This window comes from Larimichthys crocea, chromosome VI, assembly GCF_000972845.2.
Source record: "Larimichthys crocea isolate SSNF chromosome VI, L_crocea_2.0, whole genome shotgun sequence".
Lineage (NCBI taxonomy): Eukaryota > Metazoa > Chordata > Actinopteri > Sciaenidae > Larimichthys > Larimichthys crocea.
In genome coordinates, this window is record NC_040016.1 from 19689056 (window position 1) to 19712717 (window position 23662).

At 42.3% G+C, this 23662-nt stretch overlaps 2 protein-coding genes across 2 annotated transcripts; one reads left to right on the plus strand and one right to left on the minus strand.

Annotated features, from left to right (window-relative positions):
* The first annotated feature begins 1064 nt into the window (after positions 1 to 1064).
* Positions 1065 to 2894, plus strand: wu:fb55g09 (coiled-coil domain-containing glutamate-rich protein 1). Its single transcript, XM_019268264.2, has one exon. It carries the CDS (start codon positions 1546 to 1548, stop codon positions 2245 to 2247), a length of 702 nt encoding a protein of 233 aa, XP_019123809.1. The 5' UTR covers positions 1065 to 1545; the 3' UTR covers positions 2248 to 2894.
* A 13097-nt stretch (positions 2895 to 15991) lies between these two features.
* Positions 15992 to 22389, minus strand: hgh1 (HGH1 homolog (S. cerevisiae)). The gene is made up of 10 exons (XM_019268266.2): positions 22243 to 22389; positions 20015 to 20137; positions 19705 to 19843; positions 19475 to 19612; positions 19183 to 19334; positions 18271 to 18371; positions 17821 to 17919; positions 17596 to 17687; positions 17398 to 17520; positions 15992 to 17170 (listed from the first exon to the last, which is right to left on the minus strand). The coding sequence occupies exons 2-10, from the start codon at positions 20122 to 20124 to the stop codon at positions 16949 to 16951; spliced, it is 1176 nt and encodes a 391-aa protein (XP_019123811.1). The 5' UTR covers positions 20125 to 20137; positions 22243 to 22389; the 3' UTR covers positions 15992 to 16948.
* Between the last annotated feature and the right edge of the window lie 1273 nt (positions 22390 to 23662).

Sequence of the window (23662 nt, forward strand, 5' to 3'; positions counted from 1 at the left end):
TCCAACTTCACAGCAGAAATAAACATGTTTACAGCCTGGTACAAAAAACAGTTTTGGTCTCTGTAGCTAATTTCCCCGTTCATGACAACTGTACTGAGGGTGAATTTATATACAACTCACCTGTTCACATTATATTAAGGCTTAAAGTTATGCAGGATTAACAGCATGGACGCTTTGACTGACAGGTGTTGATGAATATTTGACCTTCAGTGGACTCTCTGAGACTTCTGAATTCTGTTTTTCTGTTTTTTTGGGTCTTATTTTGGTAGTTTTGTCAAGTTTTGCTGCCATGTTGGCATTACAGGTTGCATGTTTAAGCACTCAGGCGTCAGGTCCACGTCTTTGCCAGGGTTTTTTTTATATATTACCCGGGAGATATGACAATATTATACTGTCAGTGGTGAATTTTTTGGGGTAGCATGAATTTCAACTTTATCCATCTGATATTTGTTGAAGTTTTTTCAGTCCAACGCACACATTGAGTAACCCTAGAGCCACGTTGGTAAGATGGCTACCATGTGAGTTTGCCAGAAGAACTTGTGGCAGATTTTATTTGTAACGTTTGGTACGGAAGAGAAATTTGTTTGTTTGCAAGGTTTTTATACACATGTTTCACCCCTGCTGCAGTACTTGTGTTGTCTTGGGTCCATGTGGGTTGGGTACTTGTATGTGCATGACACAATAACTAACTGCTGTCAGTGGTATTACAGTACTGTGGCTGTGCTGCTGGTTGTTGTTGCTGTCTGTTGTCAGAGGGGCGGGCTGAAGGCAGCAGCTGTGGGTCAGATTTCAGCTACTAAAACTGAAGAGGAATGAACCATCCTGCAGCAACGGGGGGGTTGATTCTGGTGATCACAGCGACAGCTTACAACCTGAGGCACCTGCAGCCTCTTATATGTCTTATGATATCTTATGCATGCATGTAAAAGTCATAACCGACAGAAATCTCTCATATTATGATGGTTTTTTTTAATGCAGAGGATAAACCTGCACATCCTGCACCCCTTCCTGTGTTAAACCCATGAGTGGATCCTTCCAGCTCTTTATCCAGGCTGTGAGGAGAAGGCAGAGCCACAGTCAGAGCTGGTCAGAGCTGAGTGCAACACAGTTGTCGGCCTGATACTGAGAAATAACTGCTTTAAATCAGCCAGAAGACGCTTCAAAAACCCCTCAGTAGCTCATTTCAGTTCACTGATCAGAGCTGTAAAAGAGCTGATTTGACTTTTTAGAGAGGTGAAGAAGAGAGATTAAGAGAGACAAGAGGAGGGCGTGACAGGGAAGAAAAGCCCAGCAGGCAAGCTGCTGCTGCAAGGGGAGGAAGAGCAGGCTATGCATCAGCCAAAGGCAGAGGTCAAGAAAAAACGTGCAAGAATAGTGAAAAGGTAGACTCAGAGCGAGAGGAGGGTCATTTTGTGATCTGGAGGGGGGAAAAAAAATCAGAAACCAGCCTCTCTTTGTTATTGTTTGGGCCACTGAGCAAAGGGAGGAGGATGTGAAGGAGAGCAGCGAGGAGGAAGGGAGGCGACTGCAAGAAAGACAAGAAAAATGCTCTCAGAGATGATGTGCAGGAGGAGCTGCCAGCAGCAGCAGCAGCAGCAGCAGCAGCAGGATGGAAAAGGGGCTCCACAGAGGGACCCCTCCAGCCGCAGAAAGCACGGCTGGTCCAAGAGCTGCAGGGGGCGCCTGCAGGGACGGAGGACAGGAGGGGGAGGGTGGCCAAGAGGGCGAAATCACCACCAACACCACCAACACGCTCAGCGTCATCATCCTCATTACCATCATCCCCTTCACCTCCAGAGGCCGGCGATGTCCCTCCGGCCTGTCAACGTCAAAGGGAACAGAGCGAGGGGGATGCGAGCGCCCAAGAACACCAACCAGTTTCTAATGCACGAAAAGTACCAGATGCTGCACATGCGCTCCGATTCAGTGGGGAGCGACAGTGGCAGCAGCTCCGACAGCGACATGGAGCTCACAGACATGGACTCGTACCTGGGCGTCCTGGAGAATGCCAGGGGAGCCCTCTTGGACAGTCCCAACCCACACGGCTCAACGACGCCCCCGGGGCAGATCCTGGTACTGCACGAAGACAGTCTGCGTCTGCAGGAGGACAGTCTGCGTCTGCAGGAGGACAGCCTGCGTCTGCAGGAGGACAGCATGCAGTATTTCCCCTCTGAGGACGACCTGATTCAGAGCCAGAACTTCATGCAGAGGGACTTTGTTGAGTTCTGTGACATCCTGACGTCCTGAAACTTTCAGGGTGCCGTTTTGTTCTGGGCAGCGTGAAACTCAAACCTCAGACTGAACCAGGTTTGTTCTGCTTCATGTTCACGGAAGAAAACTGAAAGAAATCTCCGTCTTATCAAGTCATTTAGCCTTAAAGTCTTACAAACATGCTCGCAGGGTGAGATGATTGCACCAGTTTCTTGCAGAAATCAACTTTTTAAACACATTTTTTTAAAAAAGTGTTTTCTTAATACTCCAGAATTTTGATGTGATCTGCCTTACTTTGTCTTTTTTCAAGATACTGGCATTGATTGTTCAGTGAGGAAAGTGAAATTATCTCACCCTGTTGGTATTTTTCTAGATTTATTGAATGTAAGATTAAATGACATTATTATAAGAAGGATGTTTTTTTTAAACAGTTCATGTTTGGTAGAGTGTGTCTGATGCTGTAAAGTGCTGCCTTTTTTTTTGTTTTGTTGTTGTTGTTGCACACAAAGGGAAATGGGCTGGGTGGTGGGAGTGAGCCCAAACAGCCAATCGGCATCAAGCTGGCTACATTACGCTGCAGCTGATTGGCCGATGCAGACTGTCATTAACACAAAAGCCCTTTACTGTACAAAATAAAAAGATAAAACCTAAAAAAAATATATATAAATAAATGATTGATGTAACACGTGCTGATTGGTGTTCTTTGTGGATTTAAATGAGTGTTTTTATTTTTTTTATGTCAAGTGTCATATTCAAGTGCGTAGAGTTAACAAGGCCAGTGTGTCAGTGAGTCATCCAGGCTGCTTGGAGTGAATAACGCACAGTTAAAACCTTGTAAAAACAAACACTCCCATGGCAATGTGTGAGAGGAGCATCAAGATCAGAAGTTCAGACGAGAGCAGCGAAGAAAAAACACATTCAACATTAGTTAAAATACAAAAAAAAGTGCAGAAATAAGAATTTAAAAACTTTTTCAGGGGGAGGGAGGGGTGCATGATGAAGAAATAGATGAAACCAACCAACAACCAATGCACACGTAGCACAGTTGATGATGAAAAAACTGCTTTAATCCAAGATGGGACATGGACACATAGACAAAACAACTATATAATGCATGTAACAGAAACAAATAATAATACATAATAATAAAACTGAAGCATGACACAAGATGTAACTTATTTCCATAGTGGAAATAAAGCATATCAACAAAGACGGCTGGTGTCTGGTGTACTAAGGCACTGAAATATTCAGGCGTACATAAATCTCTACTCTGTTTCTAAAAACTCTAATGTGCTCTCAGTATCTGACACCATCTGCTCAGCTAGTCCCAGTTAAAACTAGATTTATGAATGAACCAGAGACATTTTGTTATAAAACCAACGTTGATCTCTTAGTAGTCTGTTAGATATTTATACACTTGCCCTGCGAGTATAACCTTATCAACAATGTTAAACCAACATTTAAGCATTATGAAACTTTAGATGGGCTTTGGAGCAGGAAGGCGGGAGAAACACTGCGTTCCAGAGCAGTCGGAGGGGATTACATAAAGTGAAGTGGGCTGGTCACACCCACTTATAGGACGGGTAGGGAGGTGTAAGCCTCTTTGTGTTCATGTGTCATAAACTAATAATGGTAGCGGGTCAAAGTGTAAGGAACAGGCAAGGTTCTCTGATTTTTTAAGATTCATTATTCTGCCCTTCAAAGTGAGACAGCAAGCTGGCTGTATAATAACTGTATAATAAAGAGAGTTATGTTAAGTTATGCCCTCATTTTAATGCCCCTTTCAGTCTGATTATTTTACCCCTCCAGAGGCCTGCAGCCTACATAATGCACATACTGTACTCTGTCTTCAGCCTACAAACAAAATGTTCTCCTCCCTTTGACCTATATGAGAAAGTTAACTTTATTTTAATTACTGAATTCAATCTAACAAATTAAAGAACAATTTAATACTTTGGGTTATGTGCTTTAGAGTTACATAGTGTTTTTCTCCATTTTAGCAACTATCTCCTTTATTAATGTACAATCAACTGAATTGCCACGATGTTGTGGTTATATTTTGGATGAGTGTGGACGTGTACATTCAGCTTTAGGTTCAGATAAGTAGCTCTCCAGTTAGCTTTAATATGACATGGATCTCTTGGTGTAGCTGTCTGTTTATTTGTAGCAGAGCAGTAGTTTGTGGGTTTTTTAACCCAAAGCACTTACTGTAAGGTTTTACATGCTTTTTTTGTTTTATTAGAATTATACAATTATTTATTTCATTTTTAATTTCTTACACAGTAACACAGATTGTCAAAAATTTACTGATGGTGCTTGGCTATGTAATGCAGGATTATTATATCATATTTCTCTGTTTTTATTGGACAGTTGAGTCATTTTTTCATCCTCTAAACCAGATTTACACAGATACGAGGATTTAGACCTGTAGTGTACAAGAATACTTGATTCTGAAAGTGTGAAAACCTGTTCAAGGTAAGTAGGTAAACTGGGTCTGGAAGAACCTGCTTGGGGACCCTGGGGCAAAATGGAGCTGTGAGCCTCCCCATAACCCCGTTTCTCCAAATATCTGTGCAATATTAGGACTACACATCTTGTAATATAAACCGGAATAATAAATAATAAAGATGATGAAAGTATTTTGTACTTTGAGGGACTACAAGACAGGACCTTGAGATTGTATTGTTGCGATTAAACACCTTTAAAAGAAATATGTGCTGTACTTAAAGAAATATTTTTCAACCTTTCCACATAATGTAAGACATTCTTTTATATCATCCACTCCTAACTCATCCAGTCCTGAAACAGAGGCTCTCTCTGTGTGCCTCTTGTTAATTATCAGGGCCGGCCCTAGGCTTTTAGGCTTTTAGTGGCCCTAAACAAGATTTTGTTTATGGCCCCAAAAAACTCCAGGTGCAATCAACAAATTGAACACGCCCAAGCAGACAATAGAGATGAACCAATTAATTAACAAACAGAAACGTGATGTGAAAAGTAAATGAAGGAGAACAAATTGTTCAAAGCTCTGTGAATCCTGCAGGAGCAAAGAAACCAGCTGTTATTAAACTAGAAAGAGTTAGCTGAACTGTTCTGTTTGGATCAGGAGGAAAGCGACAAATCTGAATCTGCAGGTTAATGAACATGTGGTGTGAGAGCATGTGAAGAGTTAATTGTGTGAGTCTCACAGTCATTGCGTGAAAGTTGGCAGCCCCTCAGCGAGTCAGTCAACTTAACACCGTGTAAAGTGAGGAATGAGCAACATAAGTCCAAGTTAATATGTGCCCCAACCCTTTCCTGTTAATTGTGGCTCTAAGCAACCAGATAGCCTGCTTATTATTGCTATCTGAGCCCAGTCCTTCAGTGATTATAAAAACCAAAAAGATAATAACTCACAGTGTAATGCAAGGTGCAGACCTGTGTATTGTCATCCATAAATGCTCAATTTGGTGGTGTGATAGTGTTTTAATTTAAGCTTTTAAGAGCCTTTCCCTTAAATTTTTTGACATTATTTAAGATTTGCTGCAGATTTTATGATGTTTATATCATGTTAACCTTTCAGAGTGCTGGATCAGGAACCTTCTTAGTCCGGTTTTGTCAGTTTGGGATGATTTAATCATCTCAGATCACAACAGCAATTCAAATAAAGATCCTGTGTGCCGCAAAGAAAACCTGCCTGACAGGAGACAAAGGTGGCACCAAGTGACTTCATGCCAGCAGCAGATCTAACCTCCTCAGGCTGACCTTTGACCTGTAGATCAGCTGATCAGCTCAGGTACCGAGGGTGTGTTAACCAAGAACACACACACACAGACAAACACACTGACCTACGATGTGTTTGCACTGTTTCTTATCTTATCAGAGGACTCAGTGCTCGGGGACACAGCTGTTTAGTCTCCACTGTCTGCGTTGTATCTACTGAGGCTCATGTTTCTACTTTTTCTGCTGCTGTCATCAGCTTCTACTTTAAAGCCTTTAAAGAGATGCTGTTTCGCAATGCTGCCTCTGATTGGTCAGCTGACACGGCCAAACACAGGAAGAGAGAGTGAGCCATTCAACAACAAGTAGAGACAGAGTTGTAGTATGAACAACGGTTAGAAAGATCAGCGACACACCCACACACACACACACGCACACACACACGCACACACACACACACAGACACAGACACACACACACACACACACCCTGTGGTGCTAGTTGCTGAAATCTGAAATCTGTGAGCCATGTTGTGAGTTTAAAGTTTAATATTTAAGGTGTTAATGATTTCCTTCTGTCTTTATAATCACGTCTCTATGTGTGAAACTTTTTTACAGGTTAGTGATGATTAAATTAAAAACAGTTCAAAAGTAAAAAAGTATCACACCATGTCACTTCGTGCTCTGGGTACGATCACCAATGAGAAGTATGTAATGCTTCACGGCACTAAGTCACACACCACCAACTACTACTACAGGGACCACCAGGAATAACAGGAGGTTTTTAAAGGCCTGTGAAGCCGGTGTTGTGCCAGAACTGGAGCTGGGGAAGCAGGTAGTGTGCAACAGCCTCTATTGACATAATAACAGAAATCAAAAGGGGAAGTTCACGGAGGGTGAAGAAGAGGAAAGATGACTGCTGTTGGTCTAGTAAGTAATATTAGCTGGCTGCTATGTCTTGTGTTGTCTTCCTCTGTAATTTGTTGAGGATATATACTGCAGAATAGTTGAATTAAACTTTCAACTGGCATGGTGCCCTACCCACGATGAAATTTGTCAGTGACTGACTTAATATTGGAGCACCCCAAGGCTGCATTTTGAGTACTCTCCTGTACTTCATGTACACACACCATCAAAGCCAGTTTGCTGACGACACAGCAAAGAAGGTAAATGTCAATGTTAATGTCAAGACAGAAACCTCCTCCTGAACTTCAGCGAAGGCTAAAGAGATCATAGTGGACTTTAGGAAGAGAGTGGACAGCTTCAAGTATGTCCACAATGCAGAGGGCCTGACGTAGTCTCTGCATAACTGACTCTGTGGTGAGGAAGGCGAGGCAGAGACTGTTTCACCTTAGATGCTTGAGGAAATTCAAGATATCCGTTCAGATACTGAAGAATTGAGAGCATCCTGATGGGGAACATTAGTGTCCACTCTGCAGGGAGTGGTTTGTTTGGCTGAACGTGCAATAAGCTGTGGCTAGAAGACATCTATAACAGAATATTTCTATCAAAAATAAGGCTAGGAGAGTCATTTAGCATTCCAGTTTTTATGTAATATTGTTCAGTATTTCTGGTTTTAATGGCCTTTTAGCACCACGTCCCACAAAGCCCAGGGTTTTTGCTGATTAAAGTCACAGCTCGTCAAAAGAGGTGAGAGGACGCTGTTAGTTCAGACTGTGATAACAGCAGCACAGAGACACGCTTCTGAAAAAACTGCTGAATGAAACACTGCATTGAGTTACAGAAGCTCGGACACGACACCAGGACTTCGGCTCTCGACACACTTTAGTCCGTCTCTCTCGTCTTGTCTCGACTTTCAGCTGCTCGATAAAGGCAAAATGATGAAATCAATGTCCTGTAATAATGATGATGATGATACACTGAGTGCTCAGGGCCGGATCCACTGTGGAGCTCGGCATATTGACTTGAGACAGGGCTGTACCGGATCTGGTTATCCTGGATATTATTTTGACTGTGGTGCTGTGTGTTGTGGGAAATGATACTTGCAGGGGAAACAGGATGAAAATCATGATCTCTATAAGGTTTTTTTAGACTCCTGGTGTTTCCTCACAGGTCACATGATGACATTATTGTCACGTTTCAGAACATCTGCAGTGAAATCAGACCGAGCATACCGGTTTGTGTTTTTCAACCAGAACTAGTAACCAATCAGAGAGTGACCTCAGTCGCTGTGGTTCTGTATACAACCGAAAAATCCTGGAAGAAACCTCTGTTAGCTCAGTGTGTGTGTGACTGGGAAGGGGGGTGTGTGTGTTATGAATACATGAAGTAATGGAGGGAGGAGGAGGAGGAGGAGGAGGAGGAGTGGATGGAGTTGGTCTATCTTACTTTGGAGTGGAAAAGTACAGCTCTCCGCTCCGGAGGCGGAGACTTCTCTGTTGAGTACACAAGCCAGCCAATGAGAGGACAGAAAAACACAATGATTGACAGCCGTGCACAGCGGAATGACAAACCAGCAGCGAGGCTCCAATTCTGAACTCGGGCCTTCATATAAACTTTAAGTTTTGTGTTTTTAATGAGAAGCTGCAGGCTCAGAGATTGCACACTGAGGTGAAATGGCAGATCATGTGGAAAGGATTTTACATTTCTGGAAGCGACTGAGATGAACTGTGAAGATTAAAGCAACTTTGAAAGAGTTGAAAAGGTTAATTTGACATTTACAGGGATTTTTGTGATATGTAGTGAAAGTTTTCTCACATTTTGAGGAGGCAAAACACAGATGAAACGTTACTGACCCATCCAGTCATAGGTACGTCAAACTTTGGCTTCCTTCACATGATGAAGTCCTGTACATGGATCTCAAGTAACACAGATACTTTGTAAAATGAGGCAATGCAATGTAAAGGGTCTTTTTTTAAATCATATTTCCAAAACCAAAAAGAATATATTAAACACTGCCACCAACATTAGCATGCCCAGATACAAGCACTTAAGCATTAAGCATGTTTCAATATATCCATCCATCCTTTTTCAGTAATCTTTATCAAGGTCGCAGGAGGCTGGAACTGATCCCAGCAACCATTCACACTCTCATTCACACCTTTACGGTCACCAATTAACCTGCGTGACTTTGGACTGTGGGAGGGAGAGAACTAACGCCGACACGGGGAGAACATGCAAACTCCACACAGAAAGGCCGAGGTTCAAAGCAGGAATCTTCCTGTGTGAAAAATAAAATATTCAGTGTTAAAGGGTCAGTGGTGGCATCTAGCGGTGCAGCTGCCCTCCCGTTCCTGAGAAATTACGGTGGCTGCAAAGTGTTATAAAAATGCGAAAGGCCCTCTGTAGAACCAGTGTTTAGTTTGTCCGTTCTGGGCTACTGTAGAAACATGACGGTTCAACATGGCACCTGTAGAAAAAGCTCATTCTGACCATTGAGACATCTGTAATGGCATCTACCTGTCAATCAAAGCGTCCACGCTCTTAATCCAGCATAACTTTAAGCCTTAATATAATGTGAACAGGTGAGTTGTATATAAATTCACCCTCAGTACAGTTGTCATGAACGGGGAAATTAGCTACAGAGACCAAAACTGTTTTTTGTACCAGGCTGTAAACATGTTTATTTCTGCTGTGAAGTTGGACATTTGGACATGGGGACTTATGGAGACTGACTCACTTCTGGAGGCGGCCTCAAGTGGACGTTTGAGGAACTGCAGATTTCAGCACTTCTGTTGGAGAGATTGCTGCTTGATTCTAAGATAACATAATTCTTATTTTCAGATAATTAAAACATAGTTATGCATATTATATTTACATTTATGCCATGTTCAGTAAACAGAGCTCTCTTATATTGGACACAATGAACTCCACTACACAAATAAAACAGTGTTCAAATCACAGCACCATTGATGCAAATATAAACCGGTGTGTTACTGCTGTTGTTAACAGGCATGTGTGGTCGGGTGTTTTTCAGCACAGAGCACAGGATGATCACACTCTGCCTCTAAAATCTGTGTCTGTGGTTGATTTGTCACTAAAGTGTGTCACAGTGAACAGACAACAGTGGTAATCATTGTGTTGATAGTTAAAACACACACACCCTCACACATCATCACAGAGGTGATGATTATACGCACCAGAACGCGCATTGTCTTTGACACACTTCTTACTGTGTGTGTGTTTTATTAAATATTCAGCATGTAGCTGCTGGTTAAAGACTTAATAGTTCAAATACAAGGTGCTCGCGGCAAGAAGTTTTCTGGTTTGAACCCCGTGTCTTCGTGTCCGGCTTCCTCCCACAGTCCAAAGACGTGCAGGTAAATTGGTGACTCTTAGGGTGGCATGGGTGTTGCCCAATGCCGGGATAAGCGGTTATAGAAAATGATTAGATAGATGGTGAAACACAGGTGGATCAGCACACACGTACACAGCCTTAGTAGTACACAGTTACAGTACACTGACTATTACAGCTTCATTTCATTGTACTGATGGATGTTCGTCTCTTTAACCAGAAAGAATCGTGACTATCAGAACCAGAATCAGTTTTAGTGACCAGGTATGTGTTCCCCATGCACACACTCAGGTATAGACATAAATCCGGTTTTAACAGACGACATCACATTTTACAGACTTTGGCTCCCCTCCATCAGCTCCCTGTGCGTTTTAAGATTGAATTTAAGATTTTATTTATCACTTTTAAATCACATCAGGGTCAGTACAGGCCAGTCTGCAGCCGAAGATCCCCAGGTGGGACCCCTCAACTTTGGAACGACCCACCTGAGAAGACGAGGCTCCCTGATTCCTGATCCCTCATTTTTACAGAGCTAACTTTTTGTGATGACGTCTATTTATTTATTTATCTCTTTATCTTTTATTGTTATTTATTCTTTTTATCATATTATTGCTTTCTCTTCATTGTTCTGCCTCTCTCTGTGGCCTTCTTTTATGTCCTCTGCTCTGTAAACCACTTTGTAAACTCTATTATTTAAAAGGTTCTATATAAGTAAAAATATTATTATTAATATAAATACAGCTGATAACAAGGACAACAAGCCTGAGATGGTGTAAAAGATGCTGAGATAAATGTGGTTTATGTAGCAGGTTGTTTTATCTACATGAGGTAGGTGGGTGACAGTGTATACAGCATGAACAGCATGAGTAGACTGTGTATGAGTGATGATATTTATGTGTTTCAAGAACAAAAACTGAATTTAAACAGTGAGATTAAATCATTTAGAGGTACAGTGAATGTTTGAGGCAGTTTATTATCGTGTTGGCTTCAGCATGGCAGTCACTTTTATCGTCTGTGAGGCTGACTAGTGTGTGTGTGTGATCTGTTTCCTGATACTCCACTGTACTGACACACACACACACACACACACACACACACACACACACACACACACACACAGAGGAGCTCAGCTCAAGAAAAGAGAGAGAAAGTAACGGAGTTGACATCCTCTCAGCATTGTGGTGAATGTTTCACAGCACTGACAATCTGCTCAAGGTACACAAACACACGCACACACACACGCACACACACAGGCGCGCGCGCACACACACACACACACACACACACACACACACACACACACACATACACACACACCCACACAAACACACATTCCACTGGCTGTGTGTGATTAGTTCAGACTGAAAGAGCCGAGCAAGAGAGCCTCATATGAAGAGAAGAAGATCTGTTGTTTCATTTCGTGGATCGAAGTTCAAGTGAATTCATTATCAACACACTCATGACGGAAATGTGACTCAAGTTTCAGTCCAGAACTCTGACATCTACGAAGAGTAGAAGTGTAGCAGCATACAGTACGCATCTGTTCATACACGTAGGTAAGAATGTGTGAACTTTATACGGGCATGTTTGAAACTCACAGGTCAGGATTCCTCACAGGTCACAAATGAGCTTCAGTCATCAACATTTGGTGGTGGAGTGACATTATAAAGATGTTTGTACACATGCTGTGGGTTTGGTATTAAGCCTGCCCAAGTTTGGGCTTTGAAATAAAAGGTTTGGAGCATGTGTGCATTTATTTTGGATTATATGGGGTTCACACTCCACCAGGTGAGCTACCAGGGCTCTGCAGGTAGTAAACTTTGATATTCCCTTCTGCCCCACCATCACCAGCCAGCACCAGTCGATATCCAACTCCTTCTCCTTCATACAACGCCTCCTCACATCCTCTGTGCACTTCTATCCATAACATGCAATAAACCTGTCTGAATTTAAATCCATACTGGTCCTTTGTCTGTGATTTTTTAAATTTCTGTACCCCATCACAACATTGAACTGTATCAATCCTCCTGAAGTAAAAGTACACTGTTGTTATACTGTCTTCTTTACACTGGAACACGTGGGCTATAGGTCAGCAGTATGTTTCTGACAATACTCTTTTCATTGGACCTTTGTGCCAAAGTTAGAAAGTACCTTATAAAAAGGGAACTGTGTACTTTTTGTAGTTTAAGGTGCTTTTAGGTTCAGTTTAGGTTCTTCCCCCAAACTTTGACCTACCGAGTTCTGCTGCTCGGTAGGTCATACTGCACACATATCATCCATCCATCTATTTTCTGTGACCGCTTATCCTCATCAGGGTCGCGGGGGGCTGGAGCAAATCCCAGCTGACTTAGGAGGTGGGGTCTGCTTCTTTCAGCCTTTCATTGTAGCGACCCCCCAGCATAATCAGGTTGGTGTTCATAACCTCCCCACCCCCCACACTTCGTCTACCCGAGAGCGGTCAGGGATTACTATGGTGCAACACATGGGAGCTACCAACAAATGCTTTAGATCACCAGGCAACATTTCTGCTTTAGTCCTAAAAGAACTTTAATAGATAGAAATGCATCTCATATTACTGAGGTAACTGGGCTTGTTAACATGTATAAAAACAATATTTAGCCTAAAGTAAAGTTTGATTTTGAGTTCTTGTCCCCTGTGTTAAATATTATTTAAGGGTCGATAACGCTGAGAGCAGCAATTTTATTTTATTCTCCACAACTGCCCTGACCTCTCACCTTGTTTACTTGTGCCTACCTATAAATTAAGAGGAATAACACTGTAAGTTATGTGTCATGATTTAAAGATAATAGAGGTACAACATACAAAAAAACTAAAGTTACTATTAAAGTGCATTGCTGAGGCACAAAATCACAAATGACGTGAACTCAATAGCAATACAACTGTGACTTTATGTCAAAGTGTGTGCATATATCAGTGTTAGCAGCATGCAAATGAAGTTACCGCACTTGTAGCAGCAAAACAAAGTGCGTCATTCTTTAAGACAGTAGTGCTGTCAGTAGTGAAGGCGCAGTCGGTGATAAGTTATGAAATGAAATACAATTTGCATCACATCTCCTGAGCTTATCACGCTCTGCATGTAAAGTAACACCCAGCTGTGAGGTACATGTGTAGGGACGGCACGGGAGTGATACATCTTGAATGTGTGTCAGTCTGACAACACAGACCGACACAATCGCTGGCGTATAGGACACGTCTGACACGTAACCCATGTGTGTGTGCCCCGAGGATACAAACAAGGAAGTGAAACAGGAAACGTCCTCGTCCAATTGGCTGGTTGGGACACACAGACCTGCCTAGTTACTAAACAGCTCAGTGACGCTGAACACACCCACCTCCACCTCCTCCTCCTCCACCTCCTCCTCCTCCTCCTCCTCCGTCTCCGTTCAACACAAGTCTTCTTTCTTTTCCTTCCTGTATTCACCCTCCGATGAACAAAAATGCAGCAGTGTGTTCAGTCTCAACATGCACTCCCATTCAGATCTTCAGGCGACGGCTCGACTCAAACCACTGAACTAAAAAACTCAAAATCAGCTTCATTATAGATGGAAGTCTTGATCAGAAGTGACACAAAACAACTGAACCAAGCAGCTGGCATACTTCCAGCAGTGTATATGTATAGGATGATGTGGCCTGACCTCACATGAAAGGGAACACTGAGTTATGTAACACCCTCTGGCTGATCTAGGGTGAACTGAGCTCTGTTTCTTACAACTCTAAACTTCAGAAAGTCCAAATCCACTTCAAACTACAGAACTAAGAGGGATAACTTAAATGTTTCAGTGTGAAATGAGACGATTTCCCACACACAGCTTGGATCTGACCTTGTGTCGAGGTGGAAAAACTCACAGAGGCTGATAAAGAAACACCTGGTCAGCGCGCACACACACACACAGGGCCCCTATTTGAAATGAGAGTGTATTCCTCAAGATTTTAACCTCACATAAAAAGTAGATCAGAGACTGCAAACACTTCCTCTACTCAGCTACACTAATGCAAATCTGCTGACAGACACGAAAAGATGTGTACCGTGTACGCTGCATGGTCTCGGATTTGAAACTGAAAAAAAAAAACCTTTGAAGAAGTGAGGACCGGACAAAATGTCCAAAAGAAAAAACACCCTGACCTTTTAAAACGGTCCTCACTTCACTATAAATGTCCAAAAATTCCCCCCCCAAAAATGATGCCGTAACGTTTCAACGTCTCAAAATGTGTCTTAAACACAGCTTTACTTTTGAAAATGCCTTCAGTCTAAGGTGTTTAAACTCAAAGCAGTCCCCACAAAGGCAGAAGAACAAAGGACACACACACACACACACACACACACCACACACACACACACACAGTTGTGTTTGTATTTCCTGGTTTCATCTTGTGAGTCTCGATCATGAAAAGATTAAAGATTACTTCAGGTTTTAATCAGTCAGATTATCTCAATTTATCTAAATTTATCTCAGATTATCAGAACTCTGGAACACAAACGACTAAATTTAGACTTTAATTGTCACTTTTTCAGTCACAATGATTCAGTTTTAAAGTGTTTAACGTGCCTGCTGTTGAGTCATGTCGTGAGACACATGAGTGCTGAGTGCATGAGTTAAATTCTCTTCTGTTTATTTTCATGTTAAGAATGAACTTCCGCAGAGGAGAGAGCAGCAGTTCAACACCAGCGACGACAACACAAAGTGGAAACGCTCTGACACCGCCTGCTGGACGGCCAGCGCCACTTAAAAACTGCCCCAGAGGAGCATCAGCTGACATCTCCAACATGTGTATCTAAACAGTACATGACATCTGGAAAGGTCACAATACAGTATGATTACACATGGACGCTCCTCAGCTGTGACCAGAGCTCAGACTTTGTTTCAGTTTACTCAATAACTTAGTGAGCGTGAGGGAACAGGGAACATTTCATCTCTCAGCTAGGCGGCTTCTTCCGCTCTGATCTGTGAGGAACTGAAGATTAATAAAATAATAAAATGGTCACTTATAGTTCATTTTATAGCACTGAGGATTATATTCTAAACAATACGAGTGCTAACACTTATTTTATTTTATTACTGTTTTATTAGGGTTACACTGCTATTTAGATGTTTTCAACTTATACGATGTTTGTTCCTATTTATTACATGTCTTAAAGGCACTTCCCTTTATTGCTGTTATACTGAGACTGGCAGGGTAAGGTAAAGTTCAGGTTAATGTATAAATAGAAGGATTCCAGAACCAGGCCAGAGAGGTGACATCTAGATTGGGGACATACTGGCTACTCATTAGGGGATATGTTGAAGAAAACTGTTTAGATGCCATATGTGCAAATTGTCTGTTAACAATTTACAGGGGTTGGCACAGCCCATCTTTAGGAAAATGTTTAAGAACCAACAGTTAGAGCTCCTCAGGGAGCCTTTTTCTCTGTAACCTCTTTAGTGTGTTGCACTGTGAAACAATAAATTCAACATAAACTTCGATGTTTTGAATCCGATCCTCCTTATTTAAGGGTTTTTCTTTAAAATTCCCGTAACAATTACATCCCCCTATTTGTCCTCGTGACAGCCTAATGAAATCAGAATATACTGTGACAGATCAATCATCAGCAGAGAGTTTTTAAGAATGTTTGTGTGTTTTAAGGTGGAACTTTTCTTATTTAGTCTCAAGCTGTGCAGCCAAACACTTTTCAGACTCACAGAATTTCATCTTAAATTCTTGCAGAGGTTTTAAAGTTTCCAAAGATTCAAAATCTGTCGGGAAGACGTGGGTCTGAAACGATGCAGCAGAACATTTCTGTTTGATGCAAACCATAAAAAAACGTCTCAGGTTTGAATATTTCACACTGTGTAAACATCATATAATTTTAATGAAGAGGTGGAATAACACGATACTCTCAGACAGTGTGGAATAAAACAACTTGTCCAACCTTAAACTGACTTTCAAAGGTCCAGTGTGTCAGATTTAGGATCTCTGTTGACAGAAATGTAACATAATATTCAGAAATATGTTTTCATTTGTGTATAATCACCTGAAAATAAGGATCTTATGACATGTTTAACGTTTCTGTCTTTTAGGGAGAGCGTTTCATGGTTTGTGTGCATTTGGCAGCCACCGCTGTTTCTCCTTTATACTAAGAAGAAGAGGGTGAAACAATCAGCAACTACACAGCTAGATGTCACTAAATCCTACACACTGGTCCTTGAAGCTGGGTGTTAGGAGTGAACCTCGCCCTCGAAAACAGCCTCACCAGAGGATGAGATCGCAATAATCAATCCCATGAAGACGATCACTCCACAGCAGGTCGGACGTCATTACTGTACAGCGTCGGTGATTAGAAAAGAATAAAAACAAGTCATGAAGATTACTTAACCTCTTTTTTTTTAGACCCCTGTTAAATTTGTCATTTGTAAGTGTTGACACAATAATAATAAAATCAGTTTAATGTTGTGAATGTTGACGTCGAATGCATCGTCAGGCGTCAGACTTCAGTGATAGATGACGAAGCAGGTGAGTAAATTTATCACCGTGAGAGGTTGCGTGAGTTTCCCCTCACACTCACATCACTGATTAAAGTTTTAAAACTCATCGTTGCTGCAGCTTGACAGAACACAAACTCTCCCTTCATATCAGTGCTTACTTTAACTCCTCCAGCAGACTTACAGCTCGATCTGCAGAGCGCTGCGCCTCCTTCTGTAAATGCCCTGCCACGTCTGAATGAAGTCTTAATGAACATTTAACTGACGCCCGTCTGAATGATAAAAAGCCGACAATTAAAAAACAGGATTTATCGTATCAGTCCATCCTCCTGTTCTTTGTCCGTCCCCTCTGCATCACTCTTCTTCTTCTTCTCCTCCTCCTCCTCCTCCTGTCTCAACCTCTCCTGCTCTTTCTCCAGCTCCTGCTCTTCTTTGGCATCGGCCACCTTCAGTTTCTCCTCCACGTCTTCGGGAATCTCCAACTCCATCAGGTTCTCCATCCCCTCCTCCGGCTCGTCTCCTATCAGCACCTAGAAAAGGGAAAGACGAGTACGGTACATGACACGTGAAGTCTAATGCAACAGTCCTGCAGTGAGATACGATCAGAGAGGCGTTGATTCAGTTTTACGGTAAACTTTGGAGGATGTTTGTTCTGCAGTTGTTTTTTCCAGCTGACATGTTATCAGTGCTAAAGCACAGCGGTTACTAAAAACATTAATGGAGACTCAGTAAACAGTAAACTTTCAGTCTTTCCTACCTGGACCAGTTTCTCACAGGCTGCTGTAACGTGGACGTCCTTCTCCCAGTTGTGGAACTCCCTCATGATCGGATAAACGTTCTTGTCTTTCAGAGTCTGCCGGCCGGCTTTGGTCGCCGTCAGCTGTGCGAGAGAAACAAACAGTAAAGAGCGGAACATGCAAACACACACGAGTCTACATGTGTGTCTGTGTCGTACCAGTAAAAGTGTTTCCAGCAGCATCTTTCTGATGTCGGGGTCTTCTTCTCTCTTCTTGTCCTCTGGGAGGTACTGCAGGTCCACAGGCAGACCTGAACATCACATAGAAATCTGTGAACATCAACTATGTGCACGTCATCCACTCATGAAGACATCTTTAACAAATTTAAAGCTTCATATTTAAACTAAAGGATTACACACACACACACACACACTCACTCTCACCATCATTTTCTTCCTCTGTCAGCTCCTCTGGACCGGCCAGCGGCAGCAGGAGGAAGGGCAGGATGTCCACAGCATCGCTTAGCAACCACTCGTGATGGGCTAGATGGATTGAGGAGAAGTTTGGATCAGAGGACTGTTGGATTACAGTTCAGTGGGGACATACCTGGAACAGCATCCCTCACATTTCCTTTAAACATCCCCGGCTTTACTGATTTTCCCTGCAGAGGCTACTTCCTCAGATATCTTGACTTTCGTTACAGTTGGGAGGTGTGAAGATTACAGATGTGTCTTGAACAAACAGATGCATTTACACCTTTTCAACATCTGGCTAGAATGCATCTTAAGCAACCTTCTGAGGTCTGAGCGGAGTTCAGATTTCAGGATCGCCTCCTTTGATATCAGATGTCTGTCCAAGTTTAAGTGTGAACGAGGTCTGTGTGTGTGTCTCACCGTGGTCAAAGCAACAGTTGCGGAGGGTGCCGATGACTCCACCTCTCCTCACAGCCGACGCCTGGAACTGAGTGAAGGACAACAACCTCTGGACTACACACCTGCAACACAGATAATTTAAGACACGTCAACGTCCAGATTTCAGCTGAATGTGTTCAGAATATTCGAGCTCCAAATAATGCTACTGATTTAGATTTTCTCTACACAGCCTGCATGGCTAAGGGTGCATTCAGATGTAAGCCAGCGCTATCGTGAATCGCTGCAGGGTTGTGTGGCAGTGGGAGGGTGAGGGCGGCTGCTGTATGTCTGCTGTAAAACAATCAGGAATCAATCTATGTCTCTTGACCACAAACCAAATTAAAATGTATGTGTTTCATTATTTTACAGCCTAAACTACGAGCCAGACTCAGGTACAAATGAAGAAACGAAGCCAGAACACAACAGGTAGAGTATCAGAGTTTAGTCCATGAATCCACCTGGACAGTCTCAGTTTCATTTGATGACATTTGACATTTCAGGCTGACTGTGGAGGAGTTTGTTCGATCTGATAATCTGATTGGTGACTGCAGCGTGACGTCGGACTGTATTTTTCCAGAAGCTGCAGCCAAAACAGATGACCCGCCACTCAAATGAATGGAAAAACCTGCGTGTTTGCCTCGGAACATCGGATCCTGTCTGAACGCAGCCTAAAAAAAACGCAGCACATTAGAAGAGCAGCGTCAGTCCTCTGGGGCTGTATTCACAACTAACTTAAAGAAGAAAAATGTGCTTTGAGTGTCTTCGATTGTTGCAGAGTATGGTTGTTAGTACAGTGAACACAAAAGAGAAACCAGCGGTGGAATCAGTTCATATTCATCCTGAGTTCAGGCCCACCTCCCCTCGGTGGGACCATCAGTTAGTGGAATCGCTCACCTGTCCTTGTCCAGGATGTAGTTTCTGGCCTCAGGCAGCTGTGTCAGGTTGGACAGCAGAGGGCCGAGATAGTGGAGCTTGGCGTTCTTATTGTAACCTTCAGTACAGAAGATCTCCACCACCTGAGCCAGACCAACCTCTTCCTGGATGACCTGAAACAAGAGAGGAAACACTTCATCCCTCACGATCCGGACTCAACCTGGAGTTCTTTGGTTCTGATGAGCTGAACAACAAACTGTGCAAGCCAACAAGAAACACTTCCCCTCCCTGGGATGATTTCTAAATCAATCACCTTGAACACAGTCTTGCAGGTTTTCTCGTGGCGGGTCAGGTTCGACAGGATGGTGCAGATCTGATCAGAGAACATGAACTCTGGATCCAGAAGTTTCTTCAACAACACTGGGAGAACTTTGACATCTCCGACTAAAACCTGAAAGAAGAACAGACACCTGTAACATCTTCAACACTGAATCTACAATATCTCTGACGGCTTTATTTTTTTACTCAGTCAAGACTGATCACCTGGTGCAGAGTCTCGTCAGCTGACAGGTTGATGAAGATGTAGTAACAGTCCTTTACTATGGCAATAGAGATGTCAGAAGTCAGAGCAAAGAGGCCAGCAAGTATGTCAGGTTTAGAGCGGAGGAAGCGGCAGCCATCCCTGAAAACAAACACAAATGGTGACTTTAAGTTAGCAAACATTGAGCTGAGTGACGGAGAACGAACACGTAAATGAATCAGTGTGAAGACACACATCCTTGGAGCACATTCATCACATCTGATGACAGTCTAAAGAGCCATATAATTAACAGTAAAACGATCGACCTCCTACCTGTGTCCAGACAGCCCCAGGAAGTACTCTGTGGCCTGAGCTTTGACGTCAGCACGAGTACCGGGGGAGAGGAAGGAGAGCAGCTCCGCAGCCTCAGAATCACTCAGCATCTTGAAACAATGTCTGAGAAAACAGAAATAAAAGCACAACCAACCATCAGCTCAGACATCAGCACTGATATACTGTGCCAGTCAAAGGTTTGGACACACCTTCATTCAAAAAGGTGCACCATGCTAAAAGTTAGACCAAACTTAGTTCAACAAACACAAGAAATGGAGGTTAGACCTGTGGAAATCTGTACTTTGAGTCCAAATTGAGGTTTTTGGTTCAGACCGCTGTGTCTATGTGAGATGTAAAGAAGGTGAATGGATGGTATCTGCATGTGTGGTTCCCACGTGAAGCATTGAGGAGGAGGTGTGATGATGTGAAGGTGTTTTGCTGGCGACACTGTTGGTGATTTATTCCAAATTCAAAAAGGCACATGTAACCAGCGATGGCTACCACAGCTTCCTGCAGCGACGTGCCATCCCACTGTCGAGGACAATGACCCCAAAAACACACCCTCCAGGCTACGTTAGGTCTATTTGACCAAGAAGAAGGACAGTGACGGAGTGCTGCAGCAGATAACCCGGCCTCTATGATCACCTGACTTAAACCCAGCTGAAGTGGTTTGGGATGAGTCTGAACTGATTCAAGACTGAAGAATGAAGCTGACTGAGAGAAGAGTAAACAATGTTACTTCATCGTGCTGAATCTTCGGTGTCAATCTACAACGTTAGAGAGCAACAAGAGTAAAGATGGGAAGTGTATTTTAATCATTCTCACCATCATAAGCAGCTGTTATGAGACTTTAAAACGCAGATTTAAAACAATCTACAGTGATTTGAAGCTGTTATGATACATTATCTGAACAGGGATTTTAAAAATATATTTAAGTACAGACTTGGTGTTTTTCTTCAGCATGTTTAGGCTCTGATTAACTTTATTTTATACACGACAAGTGTGGTTTTATTCTGGTTCTGCCCGACTCTGCATAGTTTTGGACTGCAATCTTTGAGTGGCCAGTTTATTCCAAAGACATTCAGCCTAACCATGACCTGGCCATCTTTGGATGCTCTGTAACGTCTATTGAGCTACCACGCAACGTGCAGATGGCTTGGCGGATAGGAATGGTGGTGGCTAAGAAACTCATTCTCCTGACCTTATTTTGCACACTGGCTGAAAGAAATGCTGTCCATTATACAGATGGAAAAACTCTGTATGTTCAAACCCAATACACAGAAGAGGTTTGAGAAAACATGGGGACCTTTCTTGGCACGGTGTCACATCACCTGACAACCACAGGGACTCTGACTTATCGGGCTATGAAACTATGTAGCACGGTGACTATAACTAACTATCTTGTGAACTGTCTGGCAGCCCTCCCTCTTTTTTTTTGTTGTTGTTGTTTTTTCTTGTATGTTACTGTTACTAAATTTAAAAAAAACTTGTAAACTATAAATAAAATATATATTAATCTAATATATCAAGACAACACTTGTTTTTTAGATTAGCGTTTTATTCCGACGACGGCACACATGTTTTTTTTTTACACTACAGCACTTTTATTCTTTAACTGTATTTTAACTGTATTTTAATTTTAATTTGTATTTATTTATCTATGTACCTGTTATGTTTTTGTTTCTACGGCTTTGCTGTAAAGCACTTTGGGTACCATCTGGCTATTGTAAAGGCCTATATAAATAAACTTGATTTGATTTGATACATCTAGATTTGTGTAATCATTTCAGGTGTGTGCACACGAGAGTGAATTTAACACATTGCAGTGGATGTGCATACAGATATAAACATGAAATATAAACAAGGAGCTTGGAAAGGTAAACATAAACATGACAGGAAAACTATGCACATATAAATAAACAGTGGAAAGGATGCTGACATAAACATGCTGTGCACAGCAACATGTACATAATTATTTGCCTATCAAGACACAATGTCTTAATAAAAAGACAATATTGTAAATAATAATTAGTTTTTAAGGTTTAACAAAGTGACATCCAGGCTGTTGTTTACATCATCAGAGCTACTTTCCTGGATTACATACAATGAAAAGTGAAATTACTCGATTACATCAGCTCAGACTGACGTGAAAGTTTCTGACAACAAACAGACAAACAAACAAAATGACAGCTCGGAGTCTGACCGCTGTTTTATTAACGAGATCTCACCTTTAACGAGCTCACAGGTCGTGTGTGCTGTTTATCTGACATAAACACAGTGCGCACATGTGGACTACACGCCGCCTCTCTTCCGGCTCAGCTTCCGCCGCTGCTGCCCCCTGGTGGTCGCCACGTGTGTCGGTCTCTCTGGTTACAAACAGCTGGATCTCATTGCAGCTGGAGGACTTCCCAAACTTTAAGGACATTTTGTCCAAGGCAGAGAAACTAACAAAGAAACACTGTTAAATGTTCATTTAAATGTCAGCGAATGTACAACACACCCATTTTTTTTTATAAATATGAGTCAGCCAGAGTCTGTTTGCCCAAAAGTCTATTTTTTATATGCTCCATACATGTTTCAAGGCCTTATTTTTTCAGCCAGAAGCCAGAGTCAGAACTGGTTGGCTGCAGGAAGGACTTGTGGAGCCCGCTTGACCAGTTGAGCCACCAGGATGGCTTTTGCCTCTGTACAGGGAGTGACACCCTCTGTCCTTAGACCCTCAGTTCGAGTGAGGAAAAACTTGCCCACAAAAAACCTTTAACAGGGAAAAAAGGTGGAAGAGCCACAGAGGAGGGATCCCTCTCCCAGGACGTGTACAGAACAAATCAACAGAAACATATTGTACAAATACAATGAATGATAAAATGATTACAGTAGCAGTGGAACCTGTGATAGAGATAGAGAGACACAGATCCACAGCAGCAGCAAATCATCAACTAACTATAAACTGTAGATATGGTAACAATAATGACAGTAGTAATATGTGTAGCGGACGTCGGGCAGGACCACAGCAGCAGCCACGATTATTTATGAGTATGTTTCCGATCCACCTTGTATACTGTGAGTCACTGCAACAAGTGAGTTTCCCCAGTGTGGGATCAATAATCTATCTTGAAAAAATTCTGCATCCAGTATCGAGGCATCGAGTCTCAACATTTCTCTGACTGTCTTTAAAGACTGGGTAACACTAAAAGAAAAATCCCTCAGGGCTCAACAGAAGCACGCCAGAATAAAGTGTTTAAAAACCGAATAACGTTAAGAGCAACAATTAATTATACAAAGCGTTGGTCACAGAATATGGTGTAATACTGCTGCAGCTTTGCATTTACAAATATGCATATATCCCAAATTGTTAAGCTGTGATGCGAAGGCAATGCGGGAGTGACAAAAACTGGCTGCAGTTCCTCAATCGTCCACTTGAGGCTGGCTCCAGAAGTGAGTCAGTCTCCATAAGTCCCCATGTCCAAATGTCCAACTTCACAGCAGAAATAAACATGTTTACAGCCTGGTACAAAAAACAGTTTTGGTCTCTGTAGCTAATTTCCCCGTTCATGACAACTGTACTGAGGGTGAATTTATATACAACTCACCTGTTCACATTATATTAAGGCTTAAAGTTAGCTTTGATTGACAGATAGGTGTTGTTAA